Genomic DNA, 21,322 nt, shown 5'->3' with positions numbered 1-21,322 from the left:
ATGAGCTTTATACCCCCAGAGTAACTTCTGTTTACCAGAATCCCCTTGTACCGATCTTGTACCTGAAGCTATACTCCCAAATAACATCTTGAAAAGCAACAATTTTTCTCAAGAATGTTATATTCAAATACAAACAGAGCAGAAGAAATAAACACAGCAAAGCAGTACAATATTTATTTACCAACTCCAGCAGCAAAGCTTTAAACCCAAGAAACAATCCTGTTGTACAAAGCAACTTCCTTCCCACCCCCAAACTATTGTTTACAAAGTACATGGAACATATGCCTTATATGAACAAGCTTTAAAACACACATACAGATACACCATATTCTGTAAAGTACTATTCGGTGAAGAAGGCCGTACTATCAAACCTGTTCAATAAGCTTCTTCCTACCTTGTCTTTTGGTTAATCACCAGTATCTGTATTTATAAAATTCCCCTCCCAGGAAGAATGACTGATTCTCTTTTGATACAGGACCCACCCCCCACACCCCCCAAAACCACCTCGGAACTTAGGAGAATTTTTAAGCATCTCCTACTATGAAGTTGTAACAAAGCAAAAGGGAGTTAACAATGCTTCGATCCTGAGAGCCACTGCTCTACCTCTGGCACTGGACTGAAAAGGAAGAACTGAGAAGAGGAGAGAAAAGGTCAAAGGGGCAACCAGAACAGGGAAAGAAATCCAAAGCAGAGGAAAAGACAAAAAGGAAGCTGACAGAGTGTCCTCCAGGTGCTGCTGGAGATGCCACCGGCACAAGGCGCAGTCCCTGCTTCAAACCGCCAGCAAAGCTACGTTCTGAACAAGTACGCTCCCTCCCCAAGCGCACCCTCAGGTCATCTGCAGGCCAGGGCACAGGGAGCCAGCCACACGGGGACTGTGGCCCCCAGCTGGCTCTGCAGGCACTGGCCTACATGGATGGGGCGGCCTCCCCGGGGGTGGCTCCCGGCTCATCCCCGCCGCTGCTCGCGGTCAGTGCCAGAGCCCTCGTGGGTGACTGCTGCACTATCTGAGAGCCTTCCTTCGGCTCAGTCTAAGGGAGAAAAGGAATTAAATGTCCATAGGAATGGCACCCCACTCCAGTACTCTTGCCTGGAGAATCCCATGGACTGGAGGAGCCTGGTAGGCTGCAGTCCATGGGGTCGCGAAGAGTCGGACACGACTGAAGTAACTTAGCAGCAGCATACATCTTAGTACACTTTGAACACGTAAGAACCAATACATTCTCATGGGGAATTTATCCTTTCTTCAACCCGATCTCCTCAACTGTGCCCATTAAGGCGGTTCTCCGCGGTTCTGAAAGCAGAGACACCGTGTGCCCCGCACTGCGCACACAACTGGCGCCTTCACCTGATGCCTGGGTCCTGCTCCTCCACTGGCCCCACTCACTCTTCTCTAGTCACATTCCCGCCTCAGCTCGAGCGTCTGGTAAAGAAAAGCTTCCTTGGGCCCTGCAGACAGCCCTCTTTTGCCCCAATCTCACCACAGGCATTCCTCTAACAGGACAACTACATTGTGTTGGCATTTCCTTCTCTTCTGAAGAGAATAGACCATTTCTTATTAATTCACAGTACCCACAGACCTTCCTCAGGGTCTGCCTGCATATAACAGGTTTTGAAGATGTTTACAAATACAAAGATTGTTACTATCAGAGACACAAAAAGACAAAATACCATCCATCAAAAATTATATACATATACATACACATCCTAGCTCTTCATTCTACATTCTTTTTAATTTTTTTCTTGTTGTTGATTACGAGCATTTCTTAGCCTGTACTTAAGAGACTGTTTTACTTTAAATATCTCTCTCAATACCTTAATCCACTGTTGGACTTGTATAATATGCAGCTTAATATTTCAGCCTTAAAAAACCATAAAGAGGGAAGCATGATGTGATGACATGAACTATTACATACTATTAAATACACCTTCAAGAGAATCTGTATTAATACCATCCCACGGTTATGAGAAATCTATAAATGTGGGCAAAAACAGTATAACCACTACAGAAAGGCAATTTATATCACGCTGTGACGTTTCCAAAGTACTTCCAGGCATTATTATCTCGTTTGAGAGTAGGAAAACTGAGTCTCAGAGAATAAGTGACTTACTAATATTCACATCAAGGTCTCTGGAATTCAAACACTACGTGCTTAACATCATTCCACCATCTTTCATTAAGCCAATATCCTCAAGACACCAGTTTTTTAAAAATTCTAGTATGTATCTGAGACAAAATGAGTATAACAAATAAAAAAGGTACAACAAAGAAAAAAACAGCATCAAGAACCATGGCGGAGATGATCAGTGCTGACAATGAACAGGATACAAATAAGGAATCCACGAAACAGAAGACAACCAGAACCATCTCAGCGAAACCTCAGTGTGAGCATGACTGCCCACTATGACCAAGGTTTCTGATCAGGTAAATGAAATAACCAGGAATTAGTTAATGAAGACATCAAGTTATAAGGGATGACAGTACAGCCATAAACACAAAATCCAGGGAAGGAGAAGGCTAGTTGTTTGACAAATTAGCTTCTCAGGGAGGTTAAGACTTTAAGTGGTGCCTTGAAAAACAGACGGAAGTCACCGAGCACAATGCTGAGTGGAGACTTTAAGAATAGAGCGGAAACTCAAAGCTCAGCTCCTCCACCTGAGCAAATCGTTTAACGTTCAGTTCCACTTCCTCATCTGCAAAATAAGGGTGCATTTCTGCCTCAAGAGTCCATGCGGCCAGCACAGTGCCTGATACACAGAAGCTCTGCTGATGGAGGTTCCCCCCTCTACTTCCTTCCCAGGCAGGGAGACAACATTTTAGACCCAATACTACCAAGGAGCTTCCAACATCTGTCAAATACAACTTTTGTCAAAAGTTAAAGAAAACAGGAGTTGTTATAAGCCATTAGACAAAGTAACATACATCCAGCTGTGCTAATAATCTAAATGAGACTAATCACAAATTATCTGTGTTCTGCCCAAGGCAGAAGGGAATGGGCTACACACTTGAAAGCAAGAAGCTTATTGTGATTAAATGTCTGTTTTTTTTTTAATGGAACTGAAAATTTAAAACTGTGTTTAGTGACTTGGAAAATGTCTTTTTCCCCATCACCCACACCACTGTTGCCTCACTAAATAAAAGCAGTATAGATACATGGATCTCAGACATAATGCTTTTAGCAAGTCAAGGAAGTGTGAAACACAGGCATTACAGATAAAAGCAAGAGTTAACAAGAGGTCTAACTGTAGCCCTTAAAACTGAATGCTGTGATAGAGCCACTTTTATGGGTAATGAAAGGAAACAGAAAGCACAGGATAGCTCGTGGGGAAAAAATAGCTATGAAATTCTTACAAAGGGACCACCAACAGAACCTACAAGATAACACTTGAAGCATTTAAAGTCAAAGAATTTTTTTAAATTACCAGATACAATGCATTTACAATCACTTCTACCAAGAAACATACTGCTCAGGAATATTAGAAAACACAATGCAGCTTAAGAGATCTCCAAAGTCCTAAAAAAAACTACAGACAACCTGAGAACTCTTACTGAACTGACAAGACATCAGAAAATCCAACAGATCATTTGAAATAGACAGTTACCATGACAAAACCAGTAAAGCATTTACAACCTAGAGAAAACTGATTAAGATATGGTATTAAATATGTCAGGGCTTCCCTAGTGGTTCAGTGGTAAAGAATCCACCTGCCAATGCAGGAGTCTCGGGTTTAACCCATGCGTTTGGAAGATCCCCTGGAGAAGGAAATGGCCCAGACAGAGGAGCCTGGACAGAGGATCCCCATGGACAGAGGAGCCTGGCGGGCTACAGTCCATGGGCTGCAAAGAGTCGGACACTCGGTGACTCAACACACACACACACAGTACATGTGAGAGCGGTACTGTAAGTTCATGATGATGAACTTAAAATTTCTGGTAAGATAGAAAAGATGCAACTGACCACAAATTACATATAGCAATACATGTGTGTGAAAACTATACAGAAATGAGAAAATAGTACTATCAGAAAATAAGAAGGCATTAAAAACTAAGGAAATTCAATAGCCAAAGAGTAGTATGAGACTGAATTGGCTACTTTTATTTTTTTAAGAAAAGGACATTTTTAAGAGAGAACTAGAAAACCTCTTAAAATAATGCTGAAGACATTGCATTTAAACATACAAAACCACATGAAAATACTGGTTAGTAGAGATTGGCAGAATAAAAAATATAATCTACATCAAGAGATAAGGAAGATAAGACATCCTTTTAAGAAGAGGTTTACATAAAGGGAAAGAAAAGATTAATACAAAGAAAAACTGAGATGCTAACATCAAAACAACATACATGTCTGGCCTGTGATTACTTCCCGATATATCACACCAGAAACTCAAATAATCTCCAGTAATATCTCAATGGCGCTGAACACTACTACAAAAAAGGTTTTCATTCCTATAAAATCAAGCAGATGAAAAGAAAAGTAGTACAAAAATACCACCCCACTAATCAATACAAGAAAAAAAGACTTAATAAAACAATATTCTCAGCACTCATCCATGAAGAGAAATTCCACAACATATTTTAACAGTTTACAAAACTAGTTATATCTGGAAAAACAACTAAGTGGGTAATGACAGGCAGGAGAGGCATACAGATCTGACAGTCAATTACGGGACTAGCCACTAAGAATGGCAGATTTCAAAAGATAAGGAAACCTGAACAGTGCAAGTCTGGGCAAAACATGCCTCACGCCATTAAAAAAAAAAGTTTTCAGTTATTGCAGTCTTTAAACTATTTCTGCAAAGATCTAATCCTTAATTTCTATCCTTCACCAGAATCCCAGTCAATTAATTAAGTGTATCCCAAGAATACTGAATGTGGCGTTTAACTTTGTTCATCCATGTCATTTAACTCTGTATCCAAGTTTATAGCTAGAAGAGATTCTGGACTGTGCTGATTCCAACCTCCTGTTTACAGTACCTGAGAGGTTATCCTGGATGGAGCAGGCCTTTAAGGACATTATCAATCAGGACACTTAGGCATCATTCAGTTAATTATTAGTATAATGGTAATGTAACTTAATGTAATATACTAAATAGTACCCAAGTAGCCTGAGTTTATGCTCTCCTCAAAATGTCATTTTGAGGGCTAGGTAAATAAATGTAATAATACATAAAGAAGCTGTCACACAGTAAATAATAATAATAAGTTTAAATGCAATTACACTGATAAGCTGTCACACAGTCTGAAAAAAAAAGATAAAGTGTCAACAAATATACTTTAATTTCCAAATATCTTTGTTTCTTATTACCAAGCAACACACCCACTTACAAATGAGCTGTGTTACTCTGGCTATGAACAAGGTCAGACATAAGACAAATGCTTCAATCAGAAACCTAGAACCTAGAGACAGAAAACAAAGCTGCCTCAATGCCCAGAAAACTGGGCCAATCACTAATAACTAAAATAGCTACCGCTAAGTTATTTAAATAAAGGCGGGGGGACACACTCTACAAGCCCTTCTGAAATGCATCAACAGTGCTGTAATGAAAATATAGTAACATTCAGAAGGAGAGTACCCTTAGATAGTGCAACCGTACAGATGAGGCATAAACTACAAGATAAAATCACTATATAGAATTCACATAAATATCATCAGCGACATGCAAGACATTAAAATGTTGTTTTAAACAATAGTGTAAAATTTAAAAAGGCACTTCATATAACAATGAATGGAAACAGTATTTCTGTGTACACACAGTAAACACGAGAAATCTTAGTTTCCACATACATTTTACATCTAGTCAAACAATGACATTTTAAAGAAGGATCATTAGATGCATCCCTTTCAGGAACACCACATCACTCAACCTGTGATGACCGCGAGGCCTCCTAGAAAACCCAGCGACGTTCAAACGTCAGAGGCTGGCCTGATGGAGGATCTTGGCTTTGCACACGGCAGACATGACCTGAAAACCTGTTATCTGACTAATTATGAGTTCCAAATACTACTGCGGCTGTTTCCCTAGACCAAGTCCCCATTTTTAGTTTTATAACATCATCATCATTTAAGTATGACAGAGAAAGACTTTAAAATAGCAATAATAAAAAAACAGGTAAAGGATATTGCTTCTTCTGCAGTCAATTGCATCACCTCCAACTAAACCTGCTCCCACTCTACTGCGTTCTGCTCCATCCCCACGCGATGGCCGTGTCCTTCAGAAGTCAGCTACCTGACCACTAACTGGATGATTTCTCAATACTTTTTCATTTTTAAGGAAGACCTAAGGAGGTCCTTGGGCATATCAATCAGAGAGTGGGAAAGAAATGCTACTTATCTTGTTGCTATGGAGCAACAAACATAACGCAGAAGGAAGACAAAAGAAATGCTGCTCTATGAGCAGTGAGGAAAGGAGGAATACACCAAAGTGAACACAGCTAACTCTACTCCAAGGTACACTTAAACTGGTTACAATGGTAAATTCTACATTGTGTCCTTTTTTAAACACCATTAAAAGTAAAAAGTTTCAAAGGAAGAGCAGGTTAGGTGAAAATGCCAGAGCAGTCTCAGAGTCAGGTCTTCAAGCACCATTAATTCTAGTTCAAATTTTGGAAAATAAGAGCTCTCAAAACTCATCAAATTTGTGACCCAGCACCTAATTCAGGGAAGGGATGGAGAGAAATGGAGAAGCGGGAGCAGTGTGAAAAATCCTCAGCTAACTGGGAACACTTCGGGCAGCCATCCTGGAGTGTCAAAGTCTTTCTCTCTCTCAATTTCCCATGGCTATCCTTTCACAGAAGAAACTAGAAGAAACTAGAAGGTCACGGCAAGGGCACGTGAGGCCACTGAGCTAGTGGGCAAAACTATTATCATCTTCGTGTGATTTCTTAGGCCTCTGGTTCTTTCAGTCAGTTATCAGTGCTCTTCTAGGGTTCAGTTTGAAAGACAGCTTCTTTGAGCATGGGCCTCAAACAGCATTAGTAAAACTTGGTGAAAAGTACAGAAAAATTAAAGGTAAATGTTAACTCTAAATATGCCCTGACCAAATTTGCCAAGAGGAAACTATCAAGACTGCAACTTAAGCTTCATCTACCAATACGACAATCGGAATCAATTGTAAATTATCCCTGAAATTATCTGACAAAGTAGCTTGCAAGTAGGGATATATGCATCTTTGACTGCTACAGCACACACAGGGAAAGGAAGAAACAGCAGACAAAAAGCGTGCTGAAGGCGGTTATGACAAGGAGAGAGGCTGGCCTTCCAACAAGCCATTAAAAAGTGGAACACCAGGAAAACATCAGGCACCACTATGCAGGCAAGAAACAGAAACCACATAAATGCGAAAATGGCGTCGGAGTCCACTAACAGTGGACCCAAAATACTACGGGAAGCAGATAGAAAAAAATGCAGATGCTTAACAAACCAAGAAATTACAAAATTATCAGTCTATTGATAAAAATTTTTTTCTATTTGGCCAAGCAAATAATACTGGATGATGTATTCAGACCCCTCCAATTTGGCATCTTCTCCATCTCTGAAGTCATGCTGTGAAGACAAGGGTCTAAGGGCTGGGACACCGCAGAGCCACTGCCTCAGGATAAAAACACTACAGGATATTTAGCTGAGGTATCTGCTGTCAGTTCCAGTCTGATGGAGAAACAGTACCTTGAAGAGCTGGGAACAAAAATGTAAGCTGTCTCTCATGGTAGAGTGTGACTAGGTTAAGGGACTAAAAAACCAAGAACACATCACTGAAGTCTTGACTTCAGACTTTCAAGAAATCGTTAATGGAATCTAGAAAGGGAAGTGTGTGAAATGTACTTTTTACTACATCCACAGTTACACTCTGAATCTGAAGGATTTCTCAGTAAAATCTAGACTGAAAGCATCCCTTTATTACAATCAGAGGACTAGACTATCAGGCATGTTTGGAATTCTTGCTCTTTCAAGAGTTCAGATTTTGCATGCCGAGACGGTGTAAAATCCTTGATTTCCAGGGCACTAATATGCAATCTCTCTCTTTTTTTGTTTTTAGAGCTTGATGAATCATCAAGCTTAAAGTTTAGAAAGCAGTCAAGGTCCTCTTGGTGAAACATCCAGATTATCCTGGGAGAAGAGCATGATCAGGTCTCACAGCTTGTGGATGCTTGAGACTTGGGAGTGACAACCGCAGATAATTAGCTGTGTAGCTCTGGGTGGTGAAGACAGTTACTGTGAGCGTTCCCACAGAGGCATCACAGTCAAGTCTTCTTCCAGCTGGTGTTCACAGCTCATCTAGAATAGCCAGCCACACCACTGGCAGGGACTGGATTCCGCAAATTTTGATTTGAATTCCAGTTCTTGACATATAGCTTCAAGGCTGATTCTGAAGTCTTACAGAGACTGACAGTAGTATGGACACTCGGTGAGCTGATCACCCTGATACAGAGAGATTAAAACAGATTTGTCGTTTTGTGGACAAAAAGATCTTTTGTGATGATCTGACAAATGGAAGCCTAAACAAGGAAGCACTGATGACCTAAAAATGAATGATCTGCCTCTGGTGTTCGAGATAATAGGTTATTTCCAGATCCAAAACCTGCGCGCCATCAGTTTATCAGTGAGAGTTTTCTGAGGGGGAAGAAATCTTTATATTTTTCCTTAATCATAAAAGGATTTGGATTCCTGAGGACCCACCTCTAGACTTATTTTGGACTAGAAATAATGCGTAACCTTTGTTCGATCCAACTCGAAGTCTCTACTGCTCACTTGGCCAAGAAAGCACGAGTCTCTGTATTATCTACTTCATTCCCAAAGTCTAGAACTCAGTGTCAGCTGTGATCATCCCAGACACGTGTTCAGTGTCCTGTGGGGGAGGGGGCATCGTGCGTGGCTGCACTGCAGACCGTGAACAGGTCACTAATTCTTGTACCCATGGCGTTCCGGAGAGTCTGCCCTTTTTCTGTGTCTATAGGGGTGGTTGCGAGGTCTGTACCAGTCCCCTCGGGAATACCCGCGACTGTGGTAATGTGCTTTCTGGTCGTGACTGTAGAAGCATCGATGCTGGTTATAGTATTTACTGTGGTCTTTATAGTCGTTTTCTTTCACACTGTTTTCTTCTGCAACAACAGCATTCACATCTTGGCCAAAGAGGCAAGTACCATCAAAGGGCAAGTGTGAGATCTTCTCCTGGGTCTTCTTCGTGAGGGATGTGAGCCGAAGCCACGCCTGCCTTCTGTAGTCTATTGCCATCGCCATAACTCTGACCACAGAGTCCATTATGTCCCTGGTAGTACACAGCTGCCAGAGGCCTGCATCCATGCCATCAGATATGATACATCTTGCCTTTCCACGATCAAACTCGGGGTCATGGACCAGGTCCTCCATGTCTTCCCAGAGTTTACGCTGATACTGCGTCATGTAGGCCATGTAGCTGGCAGCTCGGGCTGCGATGGAAGCAGCATGGTAGAACCTGCAGCCCATGACCTCCATCTCCTTTGAGGTGGAATCCAGGGGTGACGTGGTGCCTCCTCTCCTGCTGTGCTCTAGCGCTTCGACAATGGGGCCCCCTGCTGGGGGATTTGGCTGGAAAGGAGAGGTGTCCTTAGCCACAGGATACACCCTGTGTCCCATGAAAGAAGAGGGATGGCAATCAGCAGGGTCTTTGAAAACCTCCGCAGTGGCAATTCTCAGAAGAGGATGCAACGGAGGGACCAAGCGCTTCTTGGAGGTCACACAGTCAGGCTTCCCCTCACACGGTTCTGCTTCTGACTGTAAGGTGACTCTCTTGATAACACCTCTCTGTTCCATTCTTTTCAACAGCCCTGTGAAGCTGGACTGACTGGGGTCAGCTGGCTGCCCTTTGTCGTCGGCCGAAGGGGACTTGCACTCAGCCTCTTCTTCGACTGCGGATAACTGTTCTTCTCTGGAGGTGGAGATGTCCCAAGGAACCGAGGAGGCCTCACCTGTGCGGGAATGATGAAATCGGAAGCAGCTCCTGGACTGCAGGTCACGTATCACTCGGGACATCTCAGCCACCTGTGTCTGGAGATACAGGAGGGCATCCCGCCCGTGCTGGGAAGCTGGAGACTCTACGGGCAAACCCTCCTTGACCTCTGAGGAGGCTATAGACTCTTGGGGCACCAGGAGTGGAGATGGAGGCAGACTCTGGTAATTCTGTGATGGCTCAAGTGTCTCTGTCTCAGAGATCTTAATATCTGAATTACTGTGATCATTTCTCTGGGTCTCCAATGGGTTCTCAACGGAAGAAGGGTGAGAAACCATCCTTTGAGGACTGCTGGCGCAGCGCCCAGAGGAGGAGCTGCTGTCTCCACTGGGAGGAGGAGCCCTGCAGCCAGAGCACATTTCTGGGCGACGACTCTCTGAGGATGGCGCCTTAGACTCAGGCATTCTCTGGGTTATCCACGTGAACAAGAGAACCAAGGAAGAAAGAAAATATGCTTTTAATATGTTAACTTTCAAGTGCAGAGATGCATGTCCAGTAAGTAGAACTCAACTTTTTAAATTATTATAATTAACAATGAAACATACAATCCACTTCAGGTCAGCAAGGGGATCACAGAAGTCAAATCCACAAGTTTCATTACCCCAAAAGCCCAATACCAACTACTGGCATTAACCTGGCACTCTATGAAAAAAGAGCAAAAACAAGCCCAGTTCAAGGGGCGCCATCCTAGCCTGCTGCTTATTTCCATGTTAGAATAAGAGGTAACAAGACTGCTGATGAAAATAGTTTTTTTAAAAATCCCATTGAACATGTGTAAGACAATAAGCAGAAGTTAATAATGGCAGAGAGAACATGGAAAAGTTCCACTGAAGAGAAAAAAAAAAAATTTCTAAAAGTCCCCCATTGCAGAGACACTTTTAGGTCCCTTTAAAAATTCTCATTCACTGACCATAAATAACAAAATTTTCCAGGTGGGCAGTTCTCCTCTACAGTTTGTAGTTTTCAGGAGCTTTGTAACCTTATTGCATCCTCACAACAACCCTGTGAGGTAGGCTGTTATTCTTATGTGATAAAGAAACCAAAGTTAAAAGGCTACTGATCCAAATTCACAAAATAATAAGGAGCTAAGCGGGAACTAAAACCTAGGTATTTTGATTGTGAGTCCCAGTCCCAATCCCTTGTATATCATAGGCTACCCTGAACACACAGCCAGGAGTCCTCTAATCCATCAAGAAAACAGTCCAGTAATAGAAATTTGGGTTAAGACAAAAGCAAGACAAGACTGATAAAACGGCTCAGTTACTTTGGTTCTCAGAGTAAGGGAAGGATTCGTTTAAGGGTCAAACACACAACCAAAAAAACCACAGTTCAGAGAGAACCCCAAATATGAGGGGGAGAGGCGGTTAGAGGGACGATGCCTAAATGACCCAGCAGTCTTCCCCACACTCCATTTCTAAAGGAGCTTCTCACAGCCTTTCTTCCAAACAGAATAAATTTTCTGTGGCCACGTGGTTCTGCAAGAAAAGGATCCAGTTCTATAGGGCATCTGAGGAAAGACAGGAAAGGAAAAGGGTGCCAAAAATCTTGCAGTTTTATTCCATTTCCCTTTCATCAGATACCACCTTCAAGGCTTAGGACACTCCTGTGTCATGTAATACTTTCACATCCTCGCTCAAAGTAGAGAAACAAAGCTAGAAGCAGAACTTCCAGGCTAAGGACTCCCTGCACTACCTCTCAGGGCCATTCCAACAGAAATGGGCTGTTTCCTAGAGCACAACAGCGCCTAAACATTGACTTGATGACTCCCTTTAGAGGATGTCTCTGAACTATGAAAAGCGAAGAAACCCAAGTTAAATGTACTCACCTCACGTTGAGAGGTGCTGGGCTCATCATCATCACTGCTGACCAGGTCAATGTATTCCAGAACAGGCCTCAACGGTCCTTCCTAGAAAAGAACGAACAAACTAACAAATCATGCAGAGCTACTCAAGCTAAATTAGCATTTAAGGCAATCCTTTTTGTTGATGTTGGGACTGACCGGTGAGAACTCTTCTGAAGAGGAAACCTTATGGGTGGTACAAAATAATCAGAACAAATGCAGAGAGAAATGCTCAGAGTCCATGACTAATAAATGATAAAATCTGAAAGAGCCCAAGTCACGAAGGGTATTGGGACTATGCTGACTCCTTGGGGAGAGGATTAGTAACACGGGAATGGTGATGCAAGAACACAGATACTCTAAGCCAATGCTTTTCAGATGAGATGAGGATCTTTGACTAGAAGCTGGGCTGTATCTCAGCCTCCTGCAGTCGTGCATCAAACCTGGCTCTCCTTCATCTTTTCTTTCCATCCACTCTGACTCTACCATAGACCAAGTCTTGAACATGAAACTTAAAAGCCTAGATCTTATTCTGTAGGCAAAAGGCAATCAATAAATACTAAGATAGGAATAACATCAATCACACAGAGAAGTATGGCAGCAAGAAAAGCAGGAGCAGGATAATTTATCAGTCCACACATAATAATGCAAAACTAAATAGCGGAGATGGCAAAAATAACGGAAGAGCTTTTTTTTTCAGACTATAAAGAATCTGCCCACAATGCAAGAGATCCAGGTTCAATCCCTGGGTCGGGAAGAACCCTTGGAGAAGGAAATGGCAACCCACTCCAGTATTCTTGTCTAGAGAACTACATGGACAGAGGAGCCTGGCAGGCTACAGTCCATGGGCTCGCAGAGTTGGACATGACTGAGTGATTACACTTTCACTTTCATGGTGCATATACAAAAGGATACAAAGGTGAGATGGAAACAAACACCAAAAAATAATCAACTATAAAAAACAGAAGTCAAACAATAACAAGAAGTCAGAGCTATCTCTAAGATTTCAAGCTTGAATGACTAAACAACAGTCACGTAAAAGGTATACATCTGGAATATGGAGATGGAAGGCTGGCATTCTTCTGGCCATAATGGGTTGATGTATAACTGGCAGACAGAGGCAACTGGCAGACAGCTGGAAATGCAGACCTGTAATCTGGGTACAGGAACATTACTGAAAATGCAGACTGGAAAGCTGCTCCCCTAGAAAATTATTAACTCTAGAACTAAACTGGAACTATGATATTACCAAGGAGAGCAAAGAGGACAAAGAAGAAATTCGAGGATGTTCTTAAGGAAATGATGGAATTTTAAGATTTAAGAAGAGCTAAGTAAGTAATCAGAGATCTATGAAGAATCAGGAATGCACAAAACCAAAGAACCTAAAGATAGAGAAAACCTCAATGAAAAGGTATCAATGCAAATGTGGCCAAAAATACTGAGCACCAAAAAAAAACAAAAGCCACAGAATTTAGCAACAAGGAGATTTTAAAATGTCTTTGAGAGAGCAACTTTCAAGAAAGTAGTGAGCATACAAGTCAGACTACAACATTAAGCAGAAAATGAGGAGTAAAGGCCAAGAGTGATTATTCTTTCAAAAAGTCTATGTTGAAAAAGAGAAAGGAGCACAGGGGAGATTAGGGCTGGGGAAAGATTTCTCAGGTTGGGAAAGATGGCTGTTGGGAAGCCAAAGTGATATGTTCAGTGGAAAAACGAACAGAAAAAGACCTGGGGTCAGGTGACAGAGGATAACATCTAGGTAAAGATCCTCTCTCTGAGACATGGCATCCAGTCCTACAGACAGCTTGCTTCTCTGCCAGCTTCCATCCCTCCCCAAGCAGGAAAGTGCTTTCCCTGCAGGTGGGGTGAAAGTGAAAAGTTGCTCAGTTGTGTCCAATCTTTGCAACCCCAAGCACTATACAGTCCATGGAATTCTCCAGGCCAGAACACTGAAGTGGGTAGCCTTTCCCTTCTCCAGGGGATCTTCCCAACCCAGAGATCAAATCCAGGTCTCCCATACTGCAGGCAGATTCCTTACCAACTGAGCCACAAGGGAAGCCCACAGAGGGGTGATTCAGCCGCTAAGATAAAACCAGACAGCAAAACTGGGCAAGGGTCACAAGATAAAGTAATCAGGATTTCTGCCTAAACTGTAAAAATGGACATTTAAAAAAAGAGGGTAAGAAGAATATTCTCCTCTGTGGGATCAGAGAGGTGAATCACCTACCTTAAGACCCAAACCTGCCACTTGTCATAAGATTGTCAAAGTCATACAGTCAAGTCAAGAAGGTAGTGGAAGAGAAAAACTATAATAGCTTGCTCTCCTCAAGAAATGTACATTAGGAAATTTATTACATGCCTACTGAGACAGCACACCAAGAAAGTCCCTGAGCTACCAGAAACCAGGAACACACGGAGGCTGGGGCAGAGCTTCCACGAAGGGAACGCAGGTAGAGAAAAAAGGGAGATGACAGGCTAACAGGGCACAGAGCACAATGGGACAGGCAGAAACCACCATCAGGACAATGGCCACAAATGATGAAAAAGTAGCTGCAGAAACAGAAGGAAAGGCAGGAATAAGGAGAAATTAGAGCAGCAGAAGTGCCCCACTGGGGTCAGCCACAACACTGACACAAGCCCACTCCTGAACTACTCAACGACAACGACTTAGGATTCCCAGCAGAATAAAACAATCTGGATTGAGGCCCATAAATGAGAAAAAGCAGGGGTCATTTATTCATTCACTCAAAGGGTGTTACGGGGTTATAAGTGACAGACAGGTAGAAGAAGACAGCATGTGTTTGAGACCCCAAAAGGAAGAGGCTGAGCGGAAGAAACAGAAGGTAACTATCCCAAAGGAAAATACTACTTACAAACACTCTACACTACAGCTACTTTTTACAGTGGATATGGACAAGCTTCCATCATAATGAACCTAAGGAATCAAAACCCTTTGGCCCTCCATTTATTTCACTCTAATCGGGAACATCTGTCACTGAGCCCCATACAGGCAATGGTGCTAAACTTTTCACGTACACTGTTCCATTCAATCCCCCACTACTTGGCTTTATGCCATGTAACAAAGGAGAAAATTAAGTGAGGCCCCCCTAGTTCTGTAATCACAACGCTGGCTGTGTGGCCACACCAACTCTGAGCCACTCCAAAGCATACACACTACTTTTAAACCAATACTTATTTCCTAAGCTTATAAGATAAGCTACTTTCTCCTTTAATATGAGCAAAAAGACTATCTGCTCTTGTTCCCAACTCTGAATAACTCATAAAACTGACCAAAAGATGTTATTCATTCTCCCCAAACAGTAATGTTTACAATACCAATATTAAGAAAAGGTAATTTATTATGTTTACACTGGCTGCTTATATCAAAAAGTATAAATGCATGTTGTTCTCCGATCACAAGGTATTTTTTTTTCTTAAATTTGTTCCATCTATCAACTCTTTCCCTCCATATCAGTAACAAAGTCAAAGAATTCTATTCCAAGGCCAAACAATTTAGGGGCAGGAGCACAGGCAGAAGCAAAACAGCTTCTGTTCTGAGGAACACGGTTTAATATTCTAAGGTTTAAAAAATATTTTTAAAGAAATAAAAAGCTTTCATCTTTAATTTGTTTTCTATTTCTTTAATTTTGTATCTCTATGAGATGATGTTGCTGGTTAGTTGCTAAGTCCTGTCCAACTCTTTTGCAACCCCCTGACTGTAGCCCACCAGACTCCTCTGCCCATAGGATTTCCCAGGCAAGAATACTGGAGTGGGTTGCCATTTCCTTCTCCAAAAAAGCTTTCATCTTGTTATTAGAAAACTGATTCTCATACAATGCCAACACCAATTACCTACTAACTGAAAAGTGACATCAATATACTAAAATACAGTCTACAGAAAAGGCAGATAGTCTACTTCAGTCTAAAACAAACAACATGAATTTGAGCACAGATGCAAAAATCTAATCTGAAACCCTAAATAATTGATATATTTTCCCACACAAAGAAAAGTTCCAGACATAATGAACTTCTACAGTCCTGCCTGATTCAAACATTTCAAATGATTCCCAAATGCCTACTTTAATTCAAATTTAGTCCACAATTCAAAATCTATACTATCTGTCCCAACTGCCCCTCTTCCATTTAAAAAACAAAAACAAAAAACATATCCTCCAGAACTAAGCATAATTGTTTTCTCATTTTGATGACTTGTTTCTTCTCAAACTACCCTTTTAAACACATATAAACACAAAATGCTCCCTGTGCAAAAGTAACAAACACAAAATCATGTCTTTTTTTATAGCACATGTACTTTTTTTTTTGCACCATGTACTTTTTATAAAAGAACTCTCTCCTACAACTATTTACAAAGTCCTCCTCCCTATCTCATCTCTCACACTGAAACACTGACACTTATGAGCAGGATTTATTTCCAGCTGATCTCTGCAGCTCTAAAGTACTTTATTCAGGACTTGACATATTATGAGCTCAAACATTTATTGAGCTAGTTACAACCCCAAGACACTTAGCCAAAAACCACCCTCACTATTTATCCAAAGCCCCTTGAAATAATTTATGAAAATATACCTGGATTGTCTTCCCTATTTCCACATGTTCAATGATTCCACATTACACCAATCATCTTGACTGAAGCCTAAACCTCACGTGCTGTTACCAACATTATAACAGGCTGCCTCAGCAGTTCTGATACCTTCTTATCTAAAGTATATCTCTTATCTGTGAAAGCTCATGTCATTAGCCCTAAGTTAACACGGTTCTCTGGGAGTAAATTAACTAACATATCTGCAGTTTCAAAGGATGCAGAGAATAAAGATGATGGCTGAAAAAGGGAAAGGAAATATCACTAACTTAGAAAATTAGAGCAAAAAACCTAAATGAAAAGTGTGTATGGTAACATCTGGGCTTCCCTCATAACTCAGTTGGTAAAGAATCTGCCTGCAATGCAGGAGACTGGGGTTTGATCCCTGGGTCGGGAAGACCCCCTGGAGAAGGAAATGGCAACCCACTCCAGTAGTCCTGTCTAGAGAATCCCACAGACAGAAGAGCCTGGCAGACTACAGTCAACGGGGTAGCAAGAGTCCAAGAGTCGGACACAACTTAGCGACTAAACCACCACCTTATGATAACATTCTGTCTCCTGAGTTAAGCGCTGTTTACACAGGTGTGCTGGCTCTGAAAAAAAACAGAGGGTAAAGTTACGAACTGTGCAATTCTCTGTATGTGTATTTCAATAAAATTTAAATGAAAGGGCTCATTTTTGCATCTCCACATCTATAGCCTTCCTTTCCTTCAGCATGCTAAGTTTAGTTTTGAACTCTGCATTTTCCAAACCACACAAAGACTACCGTACCACTAGGTAGACACACACGGATTAAAGATGGGAGAGTTAGACAAAGAATGAACTAATAAATCTAACCCAGAGTAAATCAAGAAGAAACATCACAGTGTGCTTTTTGTATCTGAAAAAATCTTAAGCTCAGAACTAGTCATTATCTTTATTGAACAAGCAATACCCAGAGCTGTCAAATATAAGACTGGGTTACAGAGTGAAGTAAAAGATTCTGTTTCTAACGTGTTTTTATTGTCACTGAAGTTTTACCACCAAAAAGGCAGAAGGAATATTTGTAATAGGTTTCTTCTGGTACTGTAATTGCATTAATACATGTTAAGTCACTTATCCATTTGGAACTAGCAAACCTTTGAACTTATATTTGGAAAGAGAGATGAATACAAAATGGATCAAGTTGAACACAATTACATTGGTTGTATATTTTCTATTCTGGATACAAAGATAAAACAGATCCTCTACATTTAAAGTAATACTTAAAAGAATATTCAACTTCAGAGTAACACAAGCTTATATTAGGTACTAACAAGCTACAATACAATTCTCCATTCCAGAATACATATATATATATATATAAATCTTATTTTTGTAGAGTCCATCTGTGACTCTCAAAGTAAGTCCTATAGTTCATGAAGAAGTGTGTCCCTCTTTAATTTCCACAAAATGCCAAGGTAAATATTCTCCATTCATAAATTTTGCCATATTCAGGGAGAACCTGAAACATTTATCCTAAAGAGCCAAACAAACTTCAGAGTTCAATTTCTTCTACCACCATCCCTCAAAACTTAAAAAATTTAAAATGAAAAGGACAGCATACCACATAGAGGGGCAAAGGCAAAAAAAGCCAAGAAAAGATCTTGTGAAAGACTCCTAAACAAACTCATTGAAACACAGCACAATAGATCATCACAATGGTCTAATGTTGGGGTACATAGAGGACACTGTCTAATAACCAATCTTTGAAAACTAAAACTGCCCAAGAACCAAAATACACAAATACACATCCGACAGGGAATTAAAGAAAGACTGCGTGTATGCATGCTTAGTCCCTTCAGTCATGTCCGACTCTGCAGCCCTATGGACCATGGCCTGCCAGGCTCCTCTGTCCATGGGATTCTCCAGGCAAGAACACTACAGTGGGTTGCCATTTCCTTCTCCAAAAGAAAGATTATACACCTTCAATAACAAAACTTCAACTAAGTGCAGAATTCAAAAAGAATCCTCTACAGTACAATTCTCCAGCTAACGAGGATACTAAAATACTACTTTAAGCAGAATCTTTATAAAACTTCAACAATTTGAGGTGGAAATTATCCCCAAATATATCACAGCACCTCCTTCGGTTATTGCAACCAATGTTTTTCTAACTGTGTTCAGAGCTTCCTATACCCTTGCAACATGAGGATTCCTGGGCCCTACCTACAAATCCTGATTCCATAGGTCTGCAGCGGGGAGCAGGATTCTGCACACTTCCACTCCCTCATGCTTGAAAACTCTGTCAGAAGGGGATAAACACAGAAAGATACAGGATGCTCCTGTGATGCAGGCCCCTCACTGTGAACCTGGCCTGCGGGACTGTGATGTAACAGGGTGACCTCAGAGCTCAGTGAGGTCTTCAGGGCACCTGCCCCCACTCTACAGAGACACACAGGCTCTGATGCTGACCTCCTGCAGCCCGCCTCCTTCCCCCTCACTAGCAGCCCCTTCTCCCTAACCTGGGGGCCATCATACAGAAGTTACTCTGCTCTCAATTCAAACACAGTCTTAGGAGACCAGAACCCTGTGCACACCAGCGGCTCCATGTGCAAAGGAGAGGGGGAGGCGTGATCCAGGGTGCAACAGGCCCACAGGCCACAGTCTCTGCGATGGCTAAGGGGGCGGCCGAGACCTTTCTCTGGGCAAACGCTCTACTCCTGTGTCCTGCTGCACGGTGTCCACTCTGATACCCACTCCTGTGCCCTGGTCCACGGTGTCCACTCTGATACCCGCTCCTGTGCCCTGGTCCACGGTGTCCACTCTGATACCCGCTCCTGTGCCCTGCTCCACGGTGTCCACTCTGATACCCGCTCCTGTGCCCTGGTCCACGGTGTCCACTCTGATACCCGCTCCTGTGCCCTGCTGCACGGTGTCCACTCTGATACCCGCTCCTGTGCCCTGCTGCACGGTGTCCACTCTGATACCCGCTCCTGTGCCTGCTCCACGGTGTCCACTCTGATACCCGTTCCTGTGCCCTGCTGCACGGTGTCCACTCTGATACCCGCTCCTGTGCCCTGGTCCACGGTGTCCACTCTGATACCCGCTCCTGTGCCCTGCTCCACGGTGTCCACTCTGATACCCGCTCCTGTGCCCTGCTGCACGGTGTCCACTCTGATACCCGCTCCTGTGCCCTGCTGCACGGTGTCCACTCTGATACCCGCTCCTGTGCCCTGCTGCACGGTGTCCACTCTGATACCCGCTCCTGTGCCCTGGTCCACGGTGTCCACTCTGATACCCGCTCCTGTGCCCTGCTCCACGGTATCCACTCTGATACCCGCTCCTGTGCCCTGCTCCACGGTGTCCACTCTGATACCCACTCCTGTGTCCTGCTCCACAGTGTCCAGTCTGATACCTGCTCCTGTGACCTGCTCCAAAGTGTCCAGTCGGTATGAGACGTCCACACGTTTGCTGGACGACGAGTGAGCAGGCGAGGGGAAATCACATCGCGGCTTGTCCCTCACAATCTCTGACTCGGAAAAACCCAAATACCGCTGCTACTTACACTCACAAACTGGATGTCATCCTCGTTTTCCTCCACGGTTGACTCGGACGCCTCAGGCCCAGCTGGAGGGATACATTCTATTATCTATAAAATAAGCCAAAACACGGTTATCCAGACAACCACGGCTCGCAGGAGGCGATTTTTCCAAAGGGAATGAAAAGGCAGAGCTCTCGAGACCGCCCGGAGCCCCAGTCCCCGCGACCCGCCGGAGAACAGCGCTGGCGCTGGGGACCGCAGGCCCCCGCCGGCCCCTTCTCCCGAGGAAGGAAGCCTGCCCACGGGGCCAACGGGCCTCGGAAACCGCGCCGCGCCCGGGCCCAGCCGCGGCCCCGGGGCCGGGCCGGGCGGCCATTGTTGCCCCCGGCCCACGCCCCTTGGCCCCCAGGCTCCGGACCCAGGGTCATCGGCCCCCAGGCCCAGTCCGCACCCTCTGAGCCCGCAGCACACCCGGCCCAGCCCGCGACTCACCTCAGACCCTGGGTCTCCCATCTCCGCGACCGCCCGCCTGCCGGCACCCGCGCTGCGGTCTCCGCGGCCGCCTCCCCCGCCCGGCCGGCCGTCAGCCCCGCGCCGCCGTGACCCGCCGCCGCGTGACCGCTGAGCCGCCGACTACGCCGCCGAGGCACCGACGCCGCGGGCGTAAAGGGATGCACGCCGCTTCCCGGGAAGAGCACCCCGCTAGGCCCGCGGCGCCCAGCCTCCCTCGCGCCGCCCTGGCTTCCCGCCCCCGCCGCAAAGACCATTGGGAACTGTAGTTCGGGCCAACTCCCCCGACGCAAGGGCTGCTGGGAACTGTAGTTTCGACCACACCGAAACCTCCCAAAGAGGCATTGGAACAGCGCGGGGAAAAGACCCTAACCCTTGGAGGGGAAAAGACCCCTCCTGCGCTTCTTGAGGCTGACGTCACTGCCGCTCGCCGGGCGGAGGACTGGCTGCGTCCTGTTTCACAGGGAAGGAGGGGGACGAGGATGGAGGGGAGGGCGTAGGCGTGGGTTCTGTGTTGTGGAAGGGAAGCTCACTGATAAATCTTAACCTTCAAGGCTGAGTGTTAATGCAGCACTAATTTATTAGTGCTTTTTTCTTCGACGGGTCGGAAATCTGGCTGTTTAGCTGAAGACTAAGATCAGAATCTCTGAACTGAACTGAACTGAAGATCAGAATAGAAATCTGAGGCAGCCTTACCCTGCTCACCTGTTCGCCATGTCAGCCGCCACTCAGAGCCTGTACTGACGCACCTGAGGAGGAAGGCTAGGGTTGACCTGAAGAAACGTGGCAAGGCTGGAGAATCCTGACTCAGTACGTCTAGGACCCGAGGTCCAGCCAACTGTATCTTTGGGCCCTAGACCAGTGATACTATATCGAACTTTTA

The 21,322-nt window shown here is 43.8% G+C and overlaps 1 protein-coding gene across 7 annotated transcripts in view; it reads right to left on the bottom strand.

The window, feature by feature from the left end:
- Positions 1–21,087, bottom strand: part of ZNF451 (zinc finger protein 451) — a 96,618-nt gene extending 75,531 nt beyond the window's left edge. For 2 of the 7 annotated variants that reach the window (XM_044932017.2, XM_044932023.2), the window contains exons 1-3: positions 20,422–20,698; positions 19,954–20,037; positions 11,813–11,893 (exon numbers count right to left, since the gene is read on the bottom strand). In XM_044932017.2, coding sequence (XP_044787952.1) covers positions 11,813–11,893; positions 19,954–20,037; positions 20,422–20,442 — 186 coding nt within the window. In that variant the 5' untranslated portion in view covers positions 20,443–20,698. Of the gene's footprint in view, positions 1–152; positions 10,395–11,812; positions 11,894–19,953; positions 20,038–20,421 lie in introns of those variants that run through there. The other 5 variants (XM_044932000.2, XM_044931997.2, XM_044932025.2 and 2 more) reach the window with 4 other exon arrangements.
- Positions 21,088–21,322: the final 235 nt, after the last annotated feature.

Source organism: Bubalus bubalis, chromosome 2, assembly GCF_019923935.1.
Source record: "Bubalus bubalis isolate 160015118507 breed Murrah chromosome 2, NDDB_SH_1, whole genome shotgun sequence".
In the NCBI taxonomy this organism is placed as follows: Eukaryota; Metazoa; Chordata; class Mammalia; order Artiodactyla; family Bovidae; genus Bubalus; species Bubalus bubalis.
The sequence above is the reverse complement of the archived record's forward strand: the minus strand, read 5'-3'. Positions and strand labels throughout refer to the sequence as shown.